This window comes from Penicillium chermesinum (assembly GCF_028974085.1).
Source record: "Penicillium chermesinum strain IBT 19713 chromosome Unknown utg000008l:1.0-1752722.0:1.0-1753981.0, whole genome shotgun sequence".
Classification (NCBI taxonomy): domain Eukaryota; kingdom Fungi; phylum Ascomycota; class Eurotiomycetes; order Eurotiales; family Aspergillaceae; genus Penicillium; species Penicillium chermesinum.
Window position 1 is genome coordinate 1644155 of NW_026695318.1, and position 22026 is coordinate 1666180.

Sequence of the window (22026 nt, forward strand, 5' to 3'; positions counted from 1 at the left end):
TTTTGCGCCATAGCACGCGATACCCGGCTAATGATAAATTCTCCTGGTAATCCACCACCAGGATAACTGGTCAACATGGGATATCGGCCGATAAAGGAACGGAATCGTCGCAAATAATGACGAGACATACGAAAGGAAGTTCATTCCTGGATTTAAGAAGGTCTAAAGTGACCTGGATTTGTCGCGAGTCTATCCCAGCGAAACCGAGGAAAACCCCAGTATGGCGAAGAAACAGATCATATTGAATGCGTTTGTGATGAACACCCCGGGCCATTTGGCGCCTGGCCAGTGGAGGCATCCCCGAAATAAGACGGAAAATTATAAGAAGCTGTCCTTTTGGGTTGATCTGGCCCGCCTGCTAGACGAGGCCGGCTTCCATGCGATGTTTATCGCGGACACGCTTGGTCCATATGATGTATACAAGGGCCCCGCCAATGTTCAACCTGTGCTAGCCTCAGGAGCTCAGTTTCCAGTGAATGATCCCCTCTATCTTGTTCCCGCGATGGCGGCCGCAACAAAGAACTTGATATTCGGGGTCACTGCGAGCGTGACCTATGAGAAACCCTATGCGTTGGCTCGCAGATTATCCACGGTTGACCATCTGAGCGAGGGGCGACTGGCCTGGAATATTGTCACCTCGTATCTCGACTCAGCCGCCCGAAACCACGGATTGAAGGAACAGATCCCCCATGATGAGAGATATGCCAGGGCCGACGAATACATGGAGGTCCTCTATAAGCTCTGGGAAGGGAGCTTTCGAGATGACGCAGTTGTAGCCGATCACGAACAGGGGATCTATATTGCGGAGAACACTGTACGCGAGATCAACCACAAGGGCAAGTATTTCGAGGTTCCAGGGCCCCACTTCTGTGAGCCCTCAAGCCAGCGAACCCCCTTTCTCTTCCAAGCGGGAGTCTCCGAGGCAGGCAATGCCTTTGGAGGCAAACATGGAGAGGCGATCTTCATTGGTGGACAGACTCCAGAAGCTGCCCGTAAAGTGGTGGATGCGATCCGCGAGGTTGGTAGACTGGAGGGTCGTGACCCAAACCACATCAAGGTCATTCTGGGCATTGGGATTATTGTCGCGGCCACAGATGAAGACGCACAGCGCAAGAAACAAGAGTACTTAAAATATGCGGACCATGAGGGGGGCTCTGGCTCTGTTCGGTGGCTGGACGGGCGTCGACTTATCGAGTTATTCCAACGACGAGGACTTCCGATTCACCGAGTCCCCCCCGCATCCAATCGATTGTCAGGCGCTGGTCAGATACCGTCCCGGGAACGGATAACCTCCCCTGGACGAAAGCGAGGATTGCAGAGTTTATATCCTTGGGCGGACTGGGAGCGAAGGCTATTGGAAGTCCCACAGCCGTCGCCGATGAACTGGAGAGATGGGTGGACATTGCCGGTGTCGATGGCTTCAACATCGCGCACATCCATAATCCAGGCACATTTGAAGATGTGATTGAATTTCTGTTGCCGGAATTGCGTGCCAGAGGGCTTTTTCGGACCAAGGTGGACAAAGAAGGGGCCACGGCGCGTGAGGTGTTCATAGGGAAGAGACGTCTGCCGGAAGACCATTACGGATCTCAGTTTAAATGGCGAGCGGGTGAAAAGATTCCAAGATACCAGGCAGTTTCTGCAAAGGGAGATGCTTGAGGGCTTCGACAGTGTCCAAAGATAATGTCGGCTCGTGTCAGCGCTAGAAGCCAGATGAATTTACTGCAATGCGAACAGGACACGGCGTCTTGAGGAGTCGGTCTTAGAAGCCCAGAGGAGCGTAACTATCCCTGCATATCCACCAAACCGCAGCTCCCCTTGTTATTCCTGGGTACGCCTCATTTCGTACGCCTCATTTCCAGGTCGATATTCTCTTTCCAAGGCGACCCGGAGCTCTTCCACTCCTGAAAGTGGGGAAGAAGGGCCCTCCCGCCTCGTTCTACTTCCCCTCCTCAACATGACCTGGTCTGTCTGGACTCGAACGCTGCGGCAATGCTCAAACTCGGGTTGATTTTATTTGAGGGCTTCCAGGCTCTTGATGCGTTTGGCCCTCTAGACTGCATCAATGTGCTTTCCCGAACTGAAAGCGTGTCCCTCGCCCTCCTCGCCTCGACTCTTGAGCCAGTGTCCACAAGACCGGCGGGGTTTCCCAGCTCGACAGGACAGCATGTCGTGCCTACGCATACATTTGCAGAGGCACCCGACGACCTTGACGTCCTGCTAGTACCGGGTGGTCAAGGCACGCGCGGCTCCGATGCAGCGCTACTGGAAGCGATCGCGTTCATTCAAAAGATTTACCCGCGGCTGCAATATTTGATTACTGTTTGCACTGGGGCTGGTCTGGTAGCGCGCGCAGGGGTCTTGGACGGCAAGAAGGCGACAACAAACAAAAAGGCCTTTACTGAAATTACAGCATGGAGACCCGCGGTGCAATGGGTCTCCCGGGCGAGATGGGTTGTTGACGGCAACATATGGACCTCGTCTGGCGTCAGCGCCGGAATAGACGTCACCCTGGCATGGATAGCGGAGGTGTATGGTGAAGATAAAGCCCAGGCGATAGCCGACGGCATCGAGCATATCCGCCAAACCAACCCGGCAGTTGATGAATTCGCCAGCCTGTACGGACTATAGCCTACCGAGAGGACGAGTAGATTTACTGGACAAAGTAGCGAGTTTGATGATTGTATTTAATTTCCTTCTATGCATCCTTGTTGCTCGGAACATGTCGAAACCCACGATACTCCGCTTCTACTATAATCCGGGCTTGTTCGTGTTGCCGACTGAATTTTGACCTCGTAGCGGCACTACCAGTTGATGAACAGCGGGCCATAGATCTAGGGTGAAAAGCTAGACAGAATGGTAATTCAGCAAGAAAAAATGTCATGGAACATTGGTGCGGCGAACCCCTGTAGGTCGATAATATGTCACCGGGGCTGTTTTGGCGAGCTTCCCCGCCATGAGGAACAGGAAGTCTTGATTGCACAGGGAGAAACCGCAGAACAGTCATTGTCGATGGGCTCCTCAAAGATACAGTTCTATTCAAATTATCCAATCCATGGCCAAGTGCAGCAGAAGATCCATAGGGTTTCCTGCAAATACAAGCCCTGCCCGAGCTGAACGGCGGAAGCCCACCAGTCGATCGGCCTTTCGCCGTCCGCAGTGCAGTCCATATTTCGAGCCTGGAGATCACCTTGCCCGTGAGAAAAAGACCCAGATTCTCAACCATGCTTGTCTTCGAATTGCCCACACGCTAGGCGACCCAGCTGGATTCGGTCCTGGGCTTGCTGCGAGGCTCATCGCCGATCCCCGAGATACTGCGAGAGCGAGAATTCATGTTCTTGCCGATCGCTCGGAGGTGCGAGATACCGCGACGATTGGAAGTTTCGTGCAAGATCTTGAAATTTTTGCCGATGGCACGGCCCCCATCGAAGTCGGAAAGTTCTCCAAAGGAGCTGGAGCCCGAGTCCTGCATCAGGCTGAGAATACGCACTACATTTGGTAAGCCAAGGTGAGACCGAAGACATTTCATTTGTGTCTCTGAATAAGGGTTCGTGCCACATGGCTGGCATGGCACGACGCGGAGGATTTGCGCTGGTTTGCGATGGAGCTAAATCACAAGGGCTTTGCTAGCGAAGTGGAGGCTATTCCAGGGTTATGGGTGTCGAAGATGAGAAGTTGTTTTCACATAGGCAATGCCGTCGCAAGAGATACTTCTACCATGATCGCGCTACTTCACCCGTTGCTGTAGGGTACGTCAAATCGATTCGGGCTTTCCGCATGGGGCTGATTCCAGCCCCCACTTCCATCTAAGATGCCACGTGGTCCTGTTCCTCGATTGGTGATTAGAGTAGTATTGGCTGATATACAGGCGAAAGAACTACGCATACGCCTCAGTTGTGTTGACTGACGCAAACAATACAACGGTCTGAAGGATTCAACTCACAGGGAATACTGGCAGCCGGTCCCTTCCTGAGATACACCTAGATCCGTTCCAGGCACGAACTAGCGAAAGCTTTGAACCTTCATGATTTATTCCCAGAATTTGGATCCCTGGCGCTCAGCTGAGCTTCAACATAGGTGTTAGGCCGGTAGAAACGCCAAGATGAATAAGATCGTCAGAAGCCGAAAAGCAGACCTGGTTGCAACATAAAACCGGGGGCGCATATGTGGAGCCTGCATTGATTGGTCCGTGCCTGTTCGAGAAGGGCCAGTATGCCAATTACCCCTGGCCCTTCAAGCTCACATCGTGAGGACCGTCATGGCCGAGCAACGCGGGTAGTCAATATCCAGCCGAGTGGTATTTGCAGCTTGTCAACAGAAAGGGGAATTACGCATCTTGCTCAGCCCCCCAATATGCCCCTTATACGGGGCGTCAGAAAGTCGCATCTGGGCGGAATCCTAGAGGAAAAGGGTATTCTTAGCCCTGAAACATGAAAATGGATGATCCGGCCAACCCCAATCAGGAACGGAGTAAAGCTGGAGCCCATACATAAGCATGGGCTCAGCCCCGAGCTGCGCTCGAGAAGTGGCAATTCACTTACTCGTCAAGATGGCTCTTAAACCTTTGAGCGTCCTTGCTTTCGCTCTGGCCCTCACATCGACACATGCCGATTCTTCTTCATACCAAGACAATTCGATCTGTGCATGGTAGGTGGATGTCATCCTAGGGTGATAAGATGGATTATTGACGTGCCATCAAGTGATCAAATGATGCGTTCCTATGGAACCTCAAACGCCGGACTATGGGGAAAGGATGATTGGTGGCAGAGTGGGATAGCTCTCACCCTGCTGGCTGACATTTCTTCGTTGGATTCGAGCTACAACGGCACTCACTTCGATACCTTCGCAACCACCTATTCCGAAGCGCCAGGCTATGGTGGCTATACAGGTTTCATCGACGATTATTGTGACGACGAGGGTTGGTGGGCAATGGGTTGGCTCGCTGCCTACGATCTCACCCAAAACCCCGACTACCTAAACCTGGCTATCAGTATTTACAACGATATCTCGAACAATAAAGCATCGTGTGGTGGGATTATCTGGGAAAAAGGAGGCAATTACCTCGCATCCATTGCCAACGGTAAGTTAATCGAGTCGAATTTGCACATCCGGAGGCCTCAACTGACGGCGAACAGAGCTCTATATTGCCTCGGCAGCCGGGATAGCGAATCGGGTCTCGGCTGACCAGAAAGAATCGTATCTCGACTCCGCTACTGCCATCTGGGACTGGCTTTTCAGCATCGGTGTCGTGGGAGATGACTGGCTAATTGTTGATGGCGTCGATGCTGATAGTTGCTCAGTCAGTCAGACGACCAAGTGGTCCTACAACCAGGGGGGTTATTCTCTCTGCGGCTGTCGAGTTATATCGCGCCACCGGGAACTCCACGTACCTGGATACCGCGCGCAAGATCGCTGACGCTGTCACGACTACGGGATCCACATTTACAGGCAGTAACGGGGTGCTCACCGACTGTTCTAACGGCTGCGATGATACTAGCGCAATTTTCAAGGCTGCTCTCTTCCGTGGATTGCGTCAACTGCAAGATGCCACCCCTCAGGACACTTGGAAGACCTGGCTCACGACCAATGCTCAGTCCACTTGGAGCAATGACTTGAGCATCACAACGGCGAATGGAGACACTGAATGCCAGCTGGGCGCCAACTTGAATGGGCCTGTAGGCAATGTTACATTTGTCACGCAGGCTGCCGGGTTGGCGAGTCTCATCGCAGCTTGGGCTGTTTCGTCCTAGAGCTTCGCTGAACTACTAGCAGGGGGATCGTGAGAAATCTTTGCAGGGGCTGAGATTGAGAGATCGGTGATTTCTATATGCTCCTCTACAACTTCGCCTGTCCCTCCTGTAGATATTCCCTCCAGACCTTTTCGATGTCATTCTTGTAGATGAAATCTTTATCCCCATTGATGAACATATCCACCTTGGCTTGCAGGAAGTCGTCGAAATCACCGCCCTCGCTCGGACACTCTGTAATTTGGCCGCAACTTCATCGAGATGGGAGTACCTTGTTTCTATTAGCAAAGACTTAAACGCAAACGTTGATGAAGATGAGAGCCGCACATTCTGTCGTAGTAGGGAGTGCGGATGTGGTTGAATATTTCGAGGGCATTTTTAATAGGCTCCGATGAAAGATGAGTATGTTCTAGGGCCCGGCTTAAGATCCATGCGTCCTCCATCGCAAATGTCGCCCCAGAGCCAAAAGCCCCGGACAAAGGATGGCTGGCATCTCCCACAAGAGCAACCTTGTTCCATCCGATGATCTCGGCCAACCTTGGACCGGCATAAGCTGAGAACTCCCTCCACTGACCCTCAGGAACAGCGCCTACTGCCTGCTGTACCCTTTCATCAAATTGCTACGTGTCGAGTTAACGGTGCACATTCGATCGATTATGAGGGGGGGCCTTGTCTCACCAAGACGCGCGATGCCACTTTTGCATTGGACGCAGGAATGCCCCAGCTGACAGTTTCGCCAGCGGTGAACTCTTCGATGTAAGAACGCACAGTGATCTCAAAATACGGATCATCGGTCTCCGTCTCGTCATCCACGTCGGAGAAATAAACATGACCCTGTTCGCCCCACCACCAGCCCGTTGCGGAGGTAATATCTGGTAAATGAGCTAAAAGGGCTTTGGGCAAAAGCACACGCCACTGCGTGTTTCCAGTAAACCGAAGCTCATGGTCGGGAAAGAGTGTCCGACGAACAACCTGTGAGAGAGCCCAGTTATTCGGTTTTGTTCAACATGCGATCTATCAGCAGAGTGCCTCACGAACCGAGTGCAGCCCATCGGCTCCAATGACAAGATCTGCAACGAAGTAGGTTCCATCCTGGAAATGCAAACCCACTCCTGCAGTCGGCAAGTCTTCTTGTCGAATGAGCTTTTTACCATACTGAATGATGCCTTCGGGGACTTTGGAGAGAAGTTCTCGCTGGAGGCGGGTTCTTCTCGCACGTATAGAGCCTCGATGCTCCCCAGCTGAATTCTCCGGATGCTCGGCGATACTGATGACCTTCCCGGTATAGGCATTCCTTCGCCCGGATATGTTATCATTCATTCTAGAGACGGTCAGACCTCCTCACCTTTGATATGTATTCTGCTTAGAGCCCCCTTTCACACCCTCGCTTGCACCAAGCAGATCCAGGACTTTCCAAGCGTTGGTGCTTAGACTGATCCCGGCACCGGCCTCGCGTGGCTCTGGGTTCTTCTCGAACAAAGTCACCTGAAGAAAAGGCAGCTTACTTAGAGCAATGGCTGCTCCGATACCTCCGGGTCCTCCGCCCACGATGGCCACCGATGTCCGCGACTGGGCTGGCATTTTCTTTTCTGAATCTCAAATATTGTTTGGAACGTGTTGGATTGGGTGCAGGTATATACATTACTGCATTACTTTAAGATTCCTTATCTCGTGCCGCTAATCGGTGGTACCATAGCACGCCATCCTAAGCCATCAGTGTGCCATCTTTAACAGCTCCAGTCATTGCACCGCCGAGTTGACAGCCGGAATATTTTATGGAAAATGTCCGCTCAATTCGAAACCAAAAAAAAAAAAAAAAAAAAAGAAAAAAAAAAAATTGACTGAAAGAGGGGGGCTGGAGCTGTTCGATGTCCACATTGGCATGACTCGACACTTCCTAAAGAAAGGCCGACATCGAGGACATCTTAGCAAGCCCCCTGTGACATGCGCAAGCAAGTGATGATTTAGTCAGACGTCTGTCACGCATCATCGCAGGTGGGGGGTTGACCGCCTCGTGGGGGCATACACAGGAAGGCCATTATTGGACAGACCGAAACTTGGGACAAAGTCCAATGAGCGAAGATGTCTTCTTCTTCAGAGGCTACGTAGCCAGTGGCCAGATCAAAATAAACATAAAATAAATTGAATACTCAATTGGTGCCACGAAATCCCATCTTGTCCTGCTACGAAAGCGTCCCGCCCCCACCCTCTCAAAGGCTAGTAGCGCATTGATAAGCAGAGACCCTCGACCTCGGGAGCCCTCAACGCCTTGGCAGTTTCAAACTGGCAGTTTCAAAACTGCGGCGACCGCTCAGTAATAATAGCCCAGACGCTGCTGGCGACGAATATCCCGGTAAGTTGCGCCTGGGCCCATAGGATACGCTGCGTATGCCAGCGGAGCAGGGCCTCCCACAAAGCCGGCTGGATAACCCGGATAGGCAGTTCCATTATTGTACGTTGTGCTGGTGACGGTAGTGCTGGCACCGGGAGCATAGTACCCAGGGGCTTGCTGATAGGGCTGCTGGTAAGGTTGTTGGAATTGTTGCTGGTATTGTGGCGGGCCGGTCTGCCTGTGGATCTCTCAGCTTTCCTCTCTAGATTGAAGCAGGGTAGGTGCTTCCTCGAATCCCCGACTTACCATCCCTGCGGTGGCATTCCCGGTGCACCTGGAGCAACGCCGCCTGGCGCTTGCTGAGGCGGATAACCCTGCTGGTTCGGGGCGGGGGAGTTGTAGTAGGTGGTGGTGGTGGTCTGTTGATTCTGCTGCGGTGGATAGTAGCCGGCAGGAGGCCCCTGGTTTTGGGCGCTCCCGGCCGTTAAGAGAGCAAGTGTAGACAACATCTATTTCTGAGTGACGAGGTTTTACAAGAAACAGAGGACCTTGATGTTATGAGAAGCTTTTGAACTGCCAAGGGGCTGGAAAGTCGTCCAAGTCACCTTTCGCCCTGGCCCCCACCACCCTTCGATCAAAACGCGTGGCCCCCTTTTTTCAAGCCTAAGAAAGCCAAGCAAAGGCTTGGCTGCTGATCTGCGTACTCCGTATTTCTGATAAGGCCTCCCGCACCTCTTTGTCCACTGCGCCACCAATTTCATCATAGTAGAAAGCCCTGTCAAGTACACAGACGTCCGGACAATTCAACAGGTAAAATTTACAAGCGCTCTGTTCCGTCGTCGAATAATACGGCTCCTGTAGAATGCAAGCTGAGATGAATCTTCGCAAACTCCGCCCGTCGGTAGATCAGAATAGATACTAGGATACTTTTCAATGGTTTCAAGATTTCAGCGAGATATCAAGAAGTGAAAGAGAACCCCACATAAATGCTCTGTAAAACTCAAATACGATACCACCAATCTTAACTTCCAGGTGGCTGGCTACAATCATTGCAGGCCCCATGGATATGTCTGAAGGCTTTGGAAGACCAGGATACGGTTTCATATACTGACAAGGTGACGAGGCCTTGAGGTTTTTCGTAGATGCTTCTAGTTCTAGGCTGTTACCTCCAGATCCTTCTAGATGGCCCACAGGGTTCTTGCAAAATTTGGCGCGGAAAGGGAAGGCCTCCTAAGCACCAAGCGACATTAGCACCACCCTCTACCGGACGGCAGATAGCTTGGAAAAGATTGGAAATCAGGAGATACTGCGTGGGTACGGGAAAAGTTCTTCAATAAGCAGTAGATAGCGACGGCTTGTATAACGGAATAGAACACCATGCCTGAGTGATTCATTAAGCACTCCAAAAACTAAGCTACGGGGATGGGAAGGACGCGGCATACTATGTCGCCCTCGGATCTCCTTGAGCGCCGAGCGGGTCCCATTAATACGGAAACTCCAAGTTGGCGAAGTCTGACAGGAGAATCTCTGCAAGCTGTTCGCTCATGAAGCCTCCATTTTGTGCTGGATATCATATTTCCTGAAGAAGAAGACATTGAATGGAAGTGCCTCTCTATGTAGTCCTAATATCGCGGGGATATGGGAACACTAATAATTGTAGCACGCCTTAGTATGTAGACGAGCTTTCTGGACGAGACACGAGGATCTTGACTCTCGAGGTTAAAAGTGACCGAGGACCTAAAGCAGAAACAATAGTAGGTCATCGAATAGAAGTTTCGTTTAGAGAACCTCTAATGGTGGCTATTACGGACACCTTACACTATGAATAGTATTCGTAGCCGACATATGGATACCCCTAAACTATTCAAGTATCATTGACTCTTACTATTTCCCTGTAATATGTTGGTACTGCAAAACAATATCGACCAGATGTATTTTCGAAACTAAATCCAAACCATCAACTGGAAACAAAGGGGCTTTAGTCCGTCAAAGACTTCATCACGGTATCGGTCTGTATCTTAACGTGGCCCTAAAGCTTCATGCCCCAGAGACACGTGATGTCTGTCCAGTAAGGTTTTGTGCTCGGGGAAGACATTTCGGAAGGCGGTGGCTGTGGCGTGGAGAAATTGGCGATGGCATGGGAATCGCGACCATATTAACGGAGGCAGCAAGTACAGGATGCAACAGAGATCAAACAGATGATAGTGTAAACAGAAACAGAAGGTCGAGGGAGGATTGGGACACGGCGAGGTAAACAGAGCGAGTTAGATGAGAATGTAATGGAGCTTACAAAAGGCGACCGTTCCGGTATAGAGAGTTACTTTAAGTCAAAACAGATTGTAAAATACATGATTATATGAGCAGGGATAGTAAGTCAAGGAAAATGTATTTCACATAAGCCACAATGAGAGAGAAGTGATGTACAGCTTTCTCCAGCATGGCAGCGAAACTGGAATTTGATCTGGTCCAGAGCTCAAGATTGAGTGCACAGTGCCGATAACACTGACTGGCTGAGGGGCTTGGCCCTGATGGCATCACAAGCATGGGTCGGCGAAGGTGCCACCAGGATAAACCCTCAATGCGGGGGTTTAATCTTACATGTACATGGAAGCATAAGATGCTTCCCCCTAAACGAACTCCCTGCACTCAAACCAAACTAGTAAGGGGCGCGGGCGGGGCGCGGGCGGTACGGCGGTACGGTGGTGCGGCGGTGCGAGCGAATCGACGACGGCGCGAACGAAGCGACGGCGATGCTTAGTGCCCCCAGGGCCAATCGACAGTGCTAGATTTGTCCTGACATATACCCGGAAGCATATGATGCCCTCCAGAAAAGTAAATTGGCCCCTGCACTAAGCCGGAACCCCATGCCTGGAGAACGAGAACGCCCATGTCTCGTGCAGAGAGGGCTCCGACAGTGCTGGAATTGTCCTGACATATACCTCGATGCATATGATGCCTTCCAGGTAAGTGGATAGAAACTGCACGAAGCTGGACGTTCTCGTGGTGCGATGGCGAGCGAGCGAGTCGGCGGTAATCGACGTGAATTAGAATGATCGTGGGACGCGACGGTGTGAACGACGACGGTGCGAACGACGGCGAATGCGAGGCATCGTGATGAGAGGAAGTGATGAGCAGGCGTGACGAGCAGGCGTGAAGAAAGAAGAAGAGAACATCGAAAGTCCGCAGAATCTAGAGGGATTATATAGATATCGATGAATGGACCCACCATCCCAATTGGGCTAGCTTGCACTAGCTTAGCTGGAGATTAACTTCCCCTGATTGGCCTCGCTTAGAATTAGACTATCACGCGCTAGGCCCACCTCGGCTAGCTTAACATTCACTGAAATTTGCTTGCTCATCTTATCGCCGTGTAGCTTTCTTTATCTTATCATCATTTAGTTCTTACTGGCACGTGTCGATTGTGCCTTCTAACCAATGTAGAATGCGGGAAATAGGAATATATTGAGCGTATGCCAGTAGGTCGACGTCCGATTTATCGTTATTGTTCCGGGCTTCGGGGAGACATCTCCAACAGGACTGGACTAAGTCTAATGGAATCCTCCGCCCCCAAAAAGATGCTGTTGGAATCGATTGTCCATCGGCGGTGACTCGCCAAATCTTGATGGTTTGTTTATTGGATTGCACTGTTGGAGATCAACGCGACCCCTACCATTACTGCGGCGGAGTAAACAGAAGGCGAAGACTCTAACGTGTCGCGATTCCCCCATGATGGCCAAACATCCTGGCTCAGATCATGAACCTATCGGCTTCAAATTCATCCACTGGAAGAAAGATTTATGGTGATTTCCTGAGACCACCAGCCAACGCAGCTTCAACAACTGTAATGTATTCACGAACCTTATGAATCCGAGACACTATTCTATGGCGAGGTGTACAAGGAATAATCACTAATATTTCCCTTCACCAATCTGGCGATCCCATTATAGGATCCGAAAGTTGGATCTGAAGGAGTCAGTGGCGGCTTGGGGTTGTGTGAAGCCTTCTCGTCCGGAAATCACGTCGTGCGCTCGCTTGCGGTTAATCATAAAGCCCTCCGGTCGGTAAATTCACCTCCGAGTGCGCTACTTAATCCGCTTACGCTATTGCTTGACAGAGAACAAGATAGAAGAAGTAGACAGGCTAGATATATCAGTTGTAGCTATAGTGATTCGATATTTCAGGGCGAGGCCAGTCCCATTGTTATAGGCTACCCAACTGCAATATCCTTCTCATTTATGAGTTGAATTAAAGTCCATTAGCATTAGGCCGGTATATTAAGGCAAAATTGGCTCATCCAATTTATCGTAAAGCCAGGAACATGTACATCGAATTCTTGCGCGACCGCAGAGAGATTTGGTTTCTCTGGTTGCTTTCGCTTCTTGACAGCGTTTTCTAATAGCACTCTACTCAATTGATTTTGTTAGGATATGATAATGGTGCAAGCTGAATGCAAAATTGATAGAAGTTATCTAGAATGACACATTTATTCTATCGGCAGCATGGGGCCCAGGAAGAAGATGCCGCAATAAGAGACTGATGTACAGGTATGCGCCATCGCCCCCTTACTGCATCAAGAAACCCTCACCGCTAAGACAATTAAATTGTGCAAGCATTGCCTCCATACCTTACAAATCACTAAGGCATGCCGCAGAGAAGCTGATCCCTACAAGGCGTTGACAAGGCTGAATGTCGCCTCAAGTTGGATGAGAAATTCCTCCTATCTTTCAGCTAGGGATATGCAGGTTGTCATTACACGGTGCAATGAAAGAAGCCATTTCGTGGCGACCGGCATCAGTTGTCCTCCACACCAAGCAGCACGGAGAAAGATTTGTAGAATTAAGCGAAAGAAAAAGCGTATTAGAGAGATTTAGAAGGCCAGTCAATGATTATTTCATCAAGCGGGAGCAGAAACAACTCTGGACGAAGTGGAATCGAATAAATACCCAGCGACCGGGAGAGATTTGAGGGGTAATGGATTTCATCAACTTATCGCCTTATCGCATTGCAAAGTGGGAGTCCGCACAAGAGCGCCGATCATTCAGAGGTATTGTAATTTTCGATACTGTGACTCATTTTTCTCTGATCGGGGCCATCGCGGAATGTGCGGCTGTCTGAGATGCACTAGAAGCTTGGCAGAGTAGATTGGTTCGCTAGGTGCGAATGTACCGATTCAGGTCGGAGTGTAGACTGCAGAGGGATTTTCAATTCCTCGTGCCTAAGGCCTTAATACATGCAAGCCTTGGCTGTCGCGTTGATATGCGGGAAATGCCATGAACTTCCATTGCCCTATACGGTAATTACAGCTCTCTGGATGAGTAATTACCTAACTGGGAACAGGGAAACCTTGGAAGCCGCGCAATCATCCATGTAATAGCGAGAGGGGACTGCATGGAAACCAAAAAAAAAAAAAAACCAAAAAAATAAAAACAAAAGGAAAACAAACAGCTTACCAAAGTAACGAGGCCCTTGGACTCGGTTTTTGGATACCATGAAAGATTGCAAAGAAGAGCATTTGGCCCTCGCGCGCATGTCACGTAGCGTTTCAGCTTATAGATAAGTCCCTTTTTGCGACGGGGATATAAATTGTGTGTCTTCCCCTTTCTCCCTCATATCTGATAAACTAGATGCAAACGAAAATACTTTGATATCTTCAACCATTTCTCTATCTGAACTTCCCTTCACCATTTGTGACCACCAGGAATATGGATTCACCTGTCAAAATCTCCAGCCATATGGAATATCTGTTCCACCATATATTCTTACCTCCCAAATTGCCTCAAAAGAAGGACTACTGCCCGATGCATGAGATGGCGCTTATTGATGTGGTCACTGACGCACTTCATGGCTTCGAAGCGTACCTCTCCCTCTGCAGACAGAGAGATCGTCACCCGAGCGTCGAGGATGATCATCCGGCTGCGACACCTCCATGACAAGAATGGCGAACTGGATCAGATGCAACTCGAAAAGGCCGTTAAACAGCTGGAGTCCGAGGGTTTGTAGAAGCTGTATAAGTTAGGAGATGCCCAATCATTAACTTCTCAAGGTGGTTTTCTACCCATTCACGTTCGAGAGCAAAATGCCGCCATCTTGATCAGCCAAGTGGAATCTACAACATCGTTCGAATGTTTCGAGCTATCGCCGACCAATGAAGCAACAATGTCCACCAACGGGCGACTGACCAGGGTCTTTCCTGGGCCAACCCTGATTTTCGATTCCGGTGTCTTCTACGAGCAGGACCTTCGGAAAATGGTCACCCAGACAGTCGTGCGCATGAGCGAACAAACCGTTGCAGGAACGAAGCCAAAAGCCAAAAAAGCGAATCAGGAACACGACGAGGACCGGGACACTACAGACCCCAAAGTTGTCGTCGATTTTTTCACAAACACCCTCCGACCGCTGTGTACTGAGAGCGCCAACCCGCAAATCGAGAAGCACACCCGTGAAGAAGTCTTGTGGAAAGACTGTCGCTCTCCTTGGCATCGATCTGCATTATGGCTTCTCATCCGTGTGGCGCTGCAACTGGTGCTATTCCGTTCATCTGGCGGACAGGAATCGCACAGGTTGTACAAAGAATTCATGGTATTCCTCATGAGTTCGATCGTGAAGAGAGCATCAGAACAGGGCTCTAGTGAAATGGTTCACCTGATGATGGTCAAAACAGCCCGTCGAATCTTGAAGCTGAATCTCGGCGTCGCACCAGCCTGGTTCAACACCGTCCAAAAGATTCTGGATGATGCAAGCAGGAAGTCAAACTTGGAATGGAGAGGGATCATAAATCGCTGTGAAAAGCCGATCGATCTCGATGGCCTGCAATATCTCAACTTCGGAAAAGACATTCAGTGCGAGTTGCCACAGCTGGACAAATATCTGATGGACCTTAGTAGTCGAGGTGATGGAACATCCCAGAAAGAATTTCATCCATCCGCCCAACTAGTCCAATTCAACCCAAGGAGATTGCCCACTGTTGTCCGCTCATGCCCACCTGAATATCTTGTCCAAAATCTTTGTGCATTGGAAAATTGGGTCGAGTTCCACTTGGATGCCTGGATGGAAGCCAATCTGGAGCATAGCAATACATGTAAGGAGGTGGGTGATTTGATAGCCGAGTATCACCGAACGGCTTCAAGACATTATTCCCAGAACCCTGAAGCTATCTCCATGATGCTTCTCACATTGTACGAGCTGTGGATTGCATGCGATAAAGCCGCACTTCATTCTCTGCCACTGCTGAGGGATTATGACGCCCTTGTACCGGCCGACTGTCTAAGCTCTTTACTACTCCCTTTCAAGTCCCAAATGATACGCCTAGCAAATGTGGAGAAATACCTGGAAGAGCGCCAGCGTCACTTGAGGTATCCAGGGTCGAATATATTCCGGGATTTCGGGACGCGGAATAGCTTCTCTGTACGGTACTTCGATCAGTCCACCGAGCATCAGCACCTTCTTCAGATGATCGAACAGAGAGCAAGCCATGAAAGGGAGCAAAAGAAGACCGAACTACGAGACAAGCATGAAAAGTACACTCGGCTTATGAGGGAGGCAAGCCAGATTGAATGCGAAATGGAGGAGATCCTGGTCGACAGAAGATTGCGCATTTACGAGACCCAGCATAGCCGGTCGTGCCCCTGCCATAATCTCAAGTCCCAAGCAAAGTCAATCTCAATCAATACGCATGAATGGCCCTTGCCCCGTGACCCCTTGCGAACTAAATCAATTGTGTTTGAGCTACGGGTCCCCGACTGTTTCGTGGCGTGGAGGGATTCGACATTATATGTTCTCCGTGACTGTCTCGGCTTCAAATATACTGCACCAGAGCGACCAGGATCCGAGTGCCTATTAACTGCATACAAACAACTCGCCCCTTTCTTGAGACGGGGCCGGGCCCAGCGAATTAGCGTCCTGTCGCAGAAAAAACCCCATGAGAGAACTCACCGCCATAATAAGTCCGTGATCAACGTGACAGAGAAGGACGTTTGCTTGAACCACGGGCCCCATTTTCAATACTTCGACAAAGAGACAGGATACTTTGTGGATGATTTGGAGAAGACGCCGGAGGTTGAAACAACGTGTGGGTATCAGCTCCCGGAAGAGAGCCATGCCCTTCAACGATTCCTTTGTCGCCCATCTGCACAACCGCATGGCCCGTCCCCAAACACCGTCATTGCCACGCAACATGTGACACCCGCCACCATGTCCTTGAATGAATACAGATCTCTCGCATCGATCCCACTTGGACTGGAGATTCAATGGCAAAATATCCTCTTGGAGCTGACAACACCTTCGATAGACCTGAAAAAAGTGGAGACTACGTTCTTCATCCGCCAGGTTACTAACCAAGCAGGCTCGCCTAGTGCAGAGTCATGGATGAGGATCGGACACGCAATTTTGAAAGATTGCAACTTCACAGCCAAAGCTCTTGCTTCTATCCAGCAGGCCACTGAAAGGATCAAGGAGAACTGGAACATGATCCATGGTCTGGATGCGCTGATTCAAATCGCCCTAAAGATTTCCAGCCTATCTCCATCGAGCGATGAACGTGGAAGATTCTTTGCCCATCTTCAATCAATGCGTCATATTGCGTTCGGGTGGATCCAGAGTGTGAAGCAGAAAGCGAGTCAGGAGGTTCATGATGCCATCAAAACTGAATTGTTAGCGAAAAGCGTTCATATTGCGTTAGTCTGCGCAGCGACCTTCGATGCCGATGATCTTGCTGGGAGCTTTGCTCTGTCATCAGAAGTTTCAATATTTCTCCAATGTTGCATGGCCATTTGGAATGGGCGCGTATCCCTGTCTTTGACCCCGGGCTCGTTGCTCTCAATCCTGTTTCATCGCTGGCAAGTCCTATGTTATCGCAGCCACCCGTTTCTATCACGCAGGTGCTCTGTCGGTCCTGAATCCCCAATGAATTCGGCCATTCAGCGTGTCTGGGCGGCATATCCAGGAAATGCATGTTGGGCCGAGATTTCCCAATTTATTCCTTATTGGCTACATGCGGTACTTCCGTCAAGGTCGACATCATCTATAGGGGTCCAGGTGCATTACAATCTTCTAACAGGAGAGCTCTTGGTAGACGGGCTTGCACTTGCGCGACTACCTTGTGACTACGAGTCGAGCACGACCTATCGTATGTTATTTGGAAGGTCGCAGCTGGATGTGATGCCTAGTGATATACCTGGGATGGAATTTTCCTGTCAGCAGGAGTACTCCGGCTATACCGTTCATCTGGGAAAGGCTGCCAACCGTGGGTCTTCTCAGGGCGATATCTCGATAAACGCATCAAAGGATGGCCAGACATGGGAGTTTGTGCCGCAGAGCGTTTTCTCCGGGCATTTTCCCGATGAGTTTGTTGACAAATATGCCCACTGGTATGCCACCGGGCGAGGAATCGTAGAGTTTCGGCCTCTGGAATCACCATGGTCATCCTCTGATCAGCTTTGGAGATTGCGCAAAAGCAAACATGAACATAAATGGTGCCTTGAAAACCCTGAGTTTTTCTTGACCTGGAGCTTGAGCCAGACAGCCAAAGCCTTGGCCCAAGTTTTTGAGCCATTGGAGCAATCGTCCAAGATACATTGCTTCCTTGGCAAATCAAATGGCAAATCAGATCCCATGCTACATATCGATATTCCGCGGTTGCGTTTGGGCTTCAGCCTTTCCGAAAAGTCTACTTCAATCCATTGTCGGCAGTATCCGGACACGCTGATTGATGTCAAGCAGGGCTGTGGCTCCTTGGTAGGCCTTCGGAATAGACTTTTCCTCGTGAATCCTTGTTCTGGCGATCGTCTGGTGCTCATTCCTGAGGGCGATCTCTCTTGGTCCGCCAATAAGGGACACGTCCAAACCTCCGTGGCCTGGCAGCCCACGTCTCGAGTTCACGCATTTTCCATCGATGAGCAGCTCGGTCGGCTTGTAGATAATGGAAGCATGCAGAGCAAGCTCTTCCTTGCCTACATCCACGCATTGACTTCATACTTTCTGCCCGACCCACTAACGAAAAGAACAGGGACAGAGCAAGCCCTCACGATCTTACGTTCAGCGTCTGTCCGATCCTTTGATCGTCTGCGACCGGATGATAGTGCGATTCTCACCAAGATTGCAGCACTCACGCCCCAGCGAGAGTTTTACCCAAAGAATGAAAAAGTTATGCAAAGTATCCAATGGAAGCACTCCATATACAGTCTATCCCAGCACCCGAGTTTCTACGAGGAGGTAGCAGCCATCCGAGAACAAAATCTGCAAACCTATTTCTATTATCCAGAGACAGGTCTCCATAACCCTTCCCTCCCAAACATGAACTGTGGCCTTTTAGACCGCGATCGGGCTCGTTCGTCGTCCTTCCGTATATCTGGTTTCGGCGCGGAAGACTACACAAAAAAGCACGACCGTCAATACAAGGGCCGGGATGGTCGCCGTTCTTCAGTCGAAAGTGCACGGGTGCTCACTATCAGTCAAGCCCTCTGTGGCGGTGTATTTCGAACGCAGGAGCTCGGGGAAGCGGAATGGCTCGATCGTATCTGGCGATTTCTCTCTGCCGCGTCCGAGATGCGAAGCTCGGCAACCGGCTTCGACGCATCAGAACTAAGATATAGCGCAGAGTGGGCTTATCAGGCTTACGGATTCATTGCTAAGAACTGGTGTGCTATACATCGCTCGGTGGCTTCCGAGCAGCGGCGCGTCAACAAATACCAATTGATGATCTGGCTGTCAACTGTGGCCTACCTCACCGATTTGGACTTGATTGTGCTCGAGACAATCGCTTCATTGTTTCTAGCTCCGGAGCTACTTTGTGATTACCACGCGAGGGGAGGCATGTTCGACCTCACTAAGGGTTTTAAATGGGATTCCACTGCAGTGAATAATTTCATACAGTCAGGAAAGCTCAGCTCAACCCCAGAAGATGTCATGGGGATATTGCCTCGTGAAAGTTATAAGAGTTTCACGTCCCGAATCAGGAGTTTGCGGAGTAGCAGGCAGAATGAGGCATGCCAAGTAACACTATCAGATCTGTCACGCCAGTGGCCAACTCGATCACCATCGCGGCCTGCGTCACCACCAACACTGACTCTTGAGCGGTACCTCGACTTTCAAAAAATCATCGCACATGTCAGCAAGCTATTCCACCACTGGAGCGACAACAGCATGTTCCGAGAACGCCTGGAAGGTATCATCCGGCGGCTAGCTCAAAAGCCCTCTCAGCAATTCTATCAACGGTCATATCCACCGTTGCCACCCCCAGCACGTATCAGCACCCACAATGGATTTATCTCCTTTGATGATTTGCTGCCGAAGTCCCCTTCGCTTGGTGTGGCAAAACCGGCCTTGCGCAGCTTTGTCCAGACGTCCCACCAAGCCAACAAGCGCGGTTGTGACATTTCCGATCTCGTTACCTCCCTGAAACCTCATGCTACCTCTGAGTATGAGCAGAAGTATATCAGGCGCTTACAAAGCAGCGTAGAGTCATTGGAACATACCAGAAAACAAAGCAGTTTCAGTATTCCCCATGAAAAAGTCCAGGGATGCATCGAGGCGTACCACGAGGCGTGTGAGAAGTATGTGAAGGACATGTTTTCGGCTATTGTGTCATGGCTTCAGCCTCCGATTTTGCCTGGTGAGCAATCTACAAGCCGCACATCCAGAGTGAGCTCCATGGATACCCTCTTCACTGTCAACCACGCTCCGAGACTCTCGCCCATGTTGTTTATAGAGCAGTTGAACCGTCATCGATGGCCCTGCCTGTCCGACGCCTGGAGACGCGCGTTTATCGAGTACGGGATCTCAATCACCATGCTTCAAAAGGCAAAGCGGCTCCGCGCCCTCGCCGGCAGCCCGCACGATCATCTCAAAGAGCTCGCTAACCCGGGCCATGGGAACTGGGACCCATTCGAACGACCGGAAAATTTGCTCTTGGAAATTGAGAATGGTATCCTGATCCGAGATAACCAGGCGGATATCGCAGAGACAATGATCGGCACTTCTTCAGCGCACAACGTTGTCTTGCAACTGAATATGGGAGATGGTAAGTCTTCAGTGGTCGTGCCCATGGTCGCTGCGGCTCTTGCGGACGGTCGTTGCCTTTCTCGGGTATTCACCCCCAAACCACAATCTCGACAAATGCACGAAATGCTGGTCGGAAAGCTCGGAGGGCTTTTGGGTCGCCGATTGTATCATCTTCCGTTCTCTCGGTCGCTGAAATTGGGAGAAGCTGAAGCAGACCACATCTATCGCATGTGTCGTGAATGCATCTCGACCGGTGGCGTGATGTTGGTGCAGCCCGAACATATACTTTCATTGAAGCTTATGAGTTTGGAGTGCTTTATTAGTGGGAAACCTGAGGTGGGCCGCTCTTTGTTGCGGACCCTGCGAATCTTTGACGAGCACGGGCGCGATGTTATCGACGAGAGTGACGAGAATTTCTCAGTCAAGTTTGAGCTAATATACTCCATGGGAGCCCAACAGCCTGTTGAGTTTGCTCCGCAGCGCTGGACTCTGATACAAAAAGTGCTGCAGCTTGCTTGGCGATTCGCCAGCAAGGTTGACTTGTCTCAGCCGGGCTCTATTGAAGTGCTAAAACAAGAGAATGGGGGATTCCCGCGAATTCGCGTGCTAGACCAGCGAGCTGACAGAGCATTGGTCCAACAAATTGCCGAGCATATCTGCGAGCACGGAATCGAATACTTGCCGATCTCCAGGCAGCCTCAATCTGTGAGAAAGGCCGTGCTGGCCTACATCGTAGACCCGCAACCGACCGTGGAGAGCATTTCGTCCGTCGAAAACGACGAGGACGGATTGTGGAGTGAGACTTTCCGGGATGGCCTCTTGCTTTTGCGCGGGCTATTTGCCGGCGGCGTTCTTCCATTCTGTTTGGGACAAAAGCGATGGCGAGTCAACTACGGACCTGATCCCCATCGACAGCCACCGACTCGGCTGGCGGTGCCTTACCGTGCGAAGGACAGTCCGTCACTTCGCTCCGAGTTCAGCCATCCTGACGTCGTCATTCTCCTGACCTGTCTCCATTATTACTACAACGGGCTCACGGATGACGATCTCGCACTGGCCTTTGAGGACCTTGTCAAATGCGACGAAGCGGACGCGGAGTATCAAACTTGGGCAAAAGATGCGCCGTTGCTTGCGCCGGCATATCGGCGGCTAGCGGGGGTGAACTTGGATGATCAGCAGCTTTGCGTCCATTCGATTTTCCCCGCGCTTCGATTCTCAAAGGCGGCAGTGGACTACTTCCTGGCGCACGTGGTATTCCCAAGAGAGATGAAGGAGTTTCCCGAGAAGCTGTCGGCTTCTGGCTGGGACATTGGGGAGCTCAAAAAGAACCCCGCCGTTGGTTTCAGTGGGACGAACGACTCGCGCCAAACCCTGCCCCTATCCGTGGAGCAGCTAGACCGTCCAGAGCAAAACCACACGAACGCGTTGGTCTTGGAGCATTTGTTGCGAGCGGAAAACTCGGCAGTCGATATTCCCGCCCGAGGTGGTGAAGGCAATACCGACGCCCAGGTGCTCCTTAAGCTGGTGACTCGTCTTGATAGGTCAACGAGGGTCATCTTAGATGTTGGAGCACAGGTTTTGGAGTTGAGCAATCTGGAAGTGGCAAAGACGTGGTTAGCGATGGTTCCACATGACGACCACGCCCGGGCGGTCGTATTCGTCGACGACCAACACAATATTTGTGTGGTAGACCGAAGCGGGCGAGTGGAGGCATTACAGACCTCACCTTTTGCGCGACAAATGGATGCTTGTTTGGTGTTTTTGGATGAGGCTCACACGCGGGGCATAGACCTCAAGCTCCCGGTGCACTATCGCGCAGCGGTCACCCTGGGGATGGGGATCACAAAAGATAAGTTAGTTCAAGGTTCGTCAACTCTCCTCCTTCGCCCTGGCGGCGGCGATGGAAGTGTCCGAAAAGAAAATATGAAGCGGAAAACTAAATCCACATAG

At 50.7% G+C, this 22026-nt stretch overlaps 7 protein-coding genes across 7 annotated transcripts; 5 read left to right on the top strand and 2 right to left on the bottom strand.

Moving 5' to 3' along the window:
• Window positions 1-220: 220 nt before the first annotated feature.
• Window positions 221-1659, top strand: N7468_010430 (uncharacterized protein; the record flags this gene model as incomplete). Its single annotated transcript, XM_058479725.1, has 2 exons — window positions 221-1194; window positions 1257-1659. 2 exons carry the CDS (start codon window positions 221-223, stop codon window positions 1657-1659), a joined length of 1377 nt encoding a protein of 458 aa, XP_058326293.1.
• Window positions 1660-1992: 333 nt separating this feature from the next.
• On the top strand, window positions 1993-2631 carry N7468_010431 (DJ-1/PfpI family protein; the record flags this gene model as incomplete). The annotated part of the gene is made up of 1 exon (XM_058479726.1): window positions 1993-2631. One exon carries the CDS (start codon window positions 1993-1995, stop codon window positions 2629-2631), a length of 639 nt encoding a protein of 212 aa, XP_058326294.1.
• Window positions 2632-3055: 424 nt separating this feature from the next.
• On the top strand, window positions 3056-3502 carry N7468_010432 (uncharacterized protein; the record flags this gene model as incomplete). The annotated part of the gene is made up of 1 exon (XM_058479727.1): window positions 3056-3502. One exon carries the CDS (start codon window positions 3056-3058, stop codon window positions 3500-3502), a length of 447 nt encoding a protein of 148 aa, XP_058326295.1.
• Window positions 3503-4549: 1047 nt separating this feature from the next.
• Window positions 4550-5750, top strand: N7468_010433 (uncharacterized protein; the record flags this gene model as incomplete). Its single annotated transcript, XM_058479728.1, has 4 exons — window positions 4550-4647; window positions 4701-5080; window positions 5136-5248; window positions 5301-5750. The coding sequence occupies 4 exons, from the start codon at window positions 4550-4552 to the stop codon at window positions 5748-5750; spliced, it is 1041 nt and encodes a 346-aa protein (XP_058326296.1).
• Window positions 5751-5835: 85 nt separating this feature from the next.
• On the bottom strand, window positions 5836-7328 carry N7468_010434 (FAD-binding monooxygenase; the record flags this gene model as incomplete). Its single annotated transcript, XM_058479729.1, has 5 exons — window positions 5836-5981; window positions 6052-6367; window positions 6426-6719; window positions 6786-7041; window positions 7093-7328. 5 exons carry the CDS (start codon window positions 7326-7328, stop codon window positions 5836-5838), a joined length of 1248 nt encoding a protein of 415 aa, XP_058326297.1.
• Window positions 7329-8039: 711 nt separating this feature from the next.
• On the bottom strand, window positions 8040-8588 carry N7468_010435 (uncharacterized protein; the record flags this gene model as incomplete). Its single annotated transcript, XM_058479730.1, has 2 exons — window positions 8040-8341; window positions 8414-8588. 2 exons carry the CDS (start codon window positions 8586-8588, stop codon window positions 8040-8042), a joined length of 477 nt encoding a protein of 158 aa, XP_058326298.1.
• A 5311-nt stretch (window positions 8589-13899) lies between these two features.
• On the top strand, window positions 13900-22026 carry N7468_010436 (uncharacterized protein; the record flags this gene model as incomplete). Its single annotated transcript, XM_058479731.1, has 2 exons — window positions 13900-14071; window positions 14150-22026. 2 exons carry the CDS (start codon window positions 13900-13902, stop codon window positions 22024-22026), a joined length of 8049 nt encoding a protein of 2682 aa, XP_058326299.1.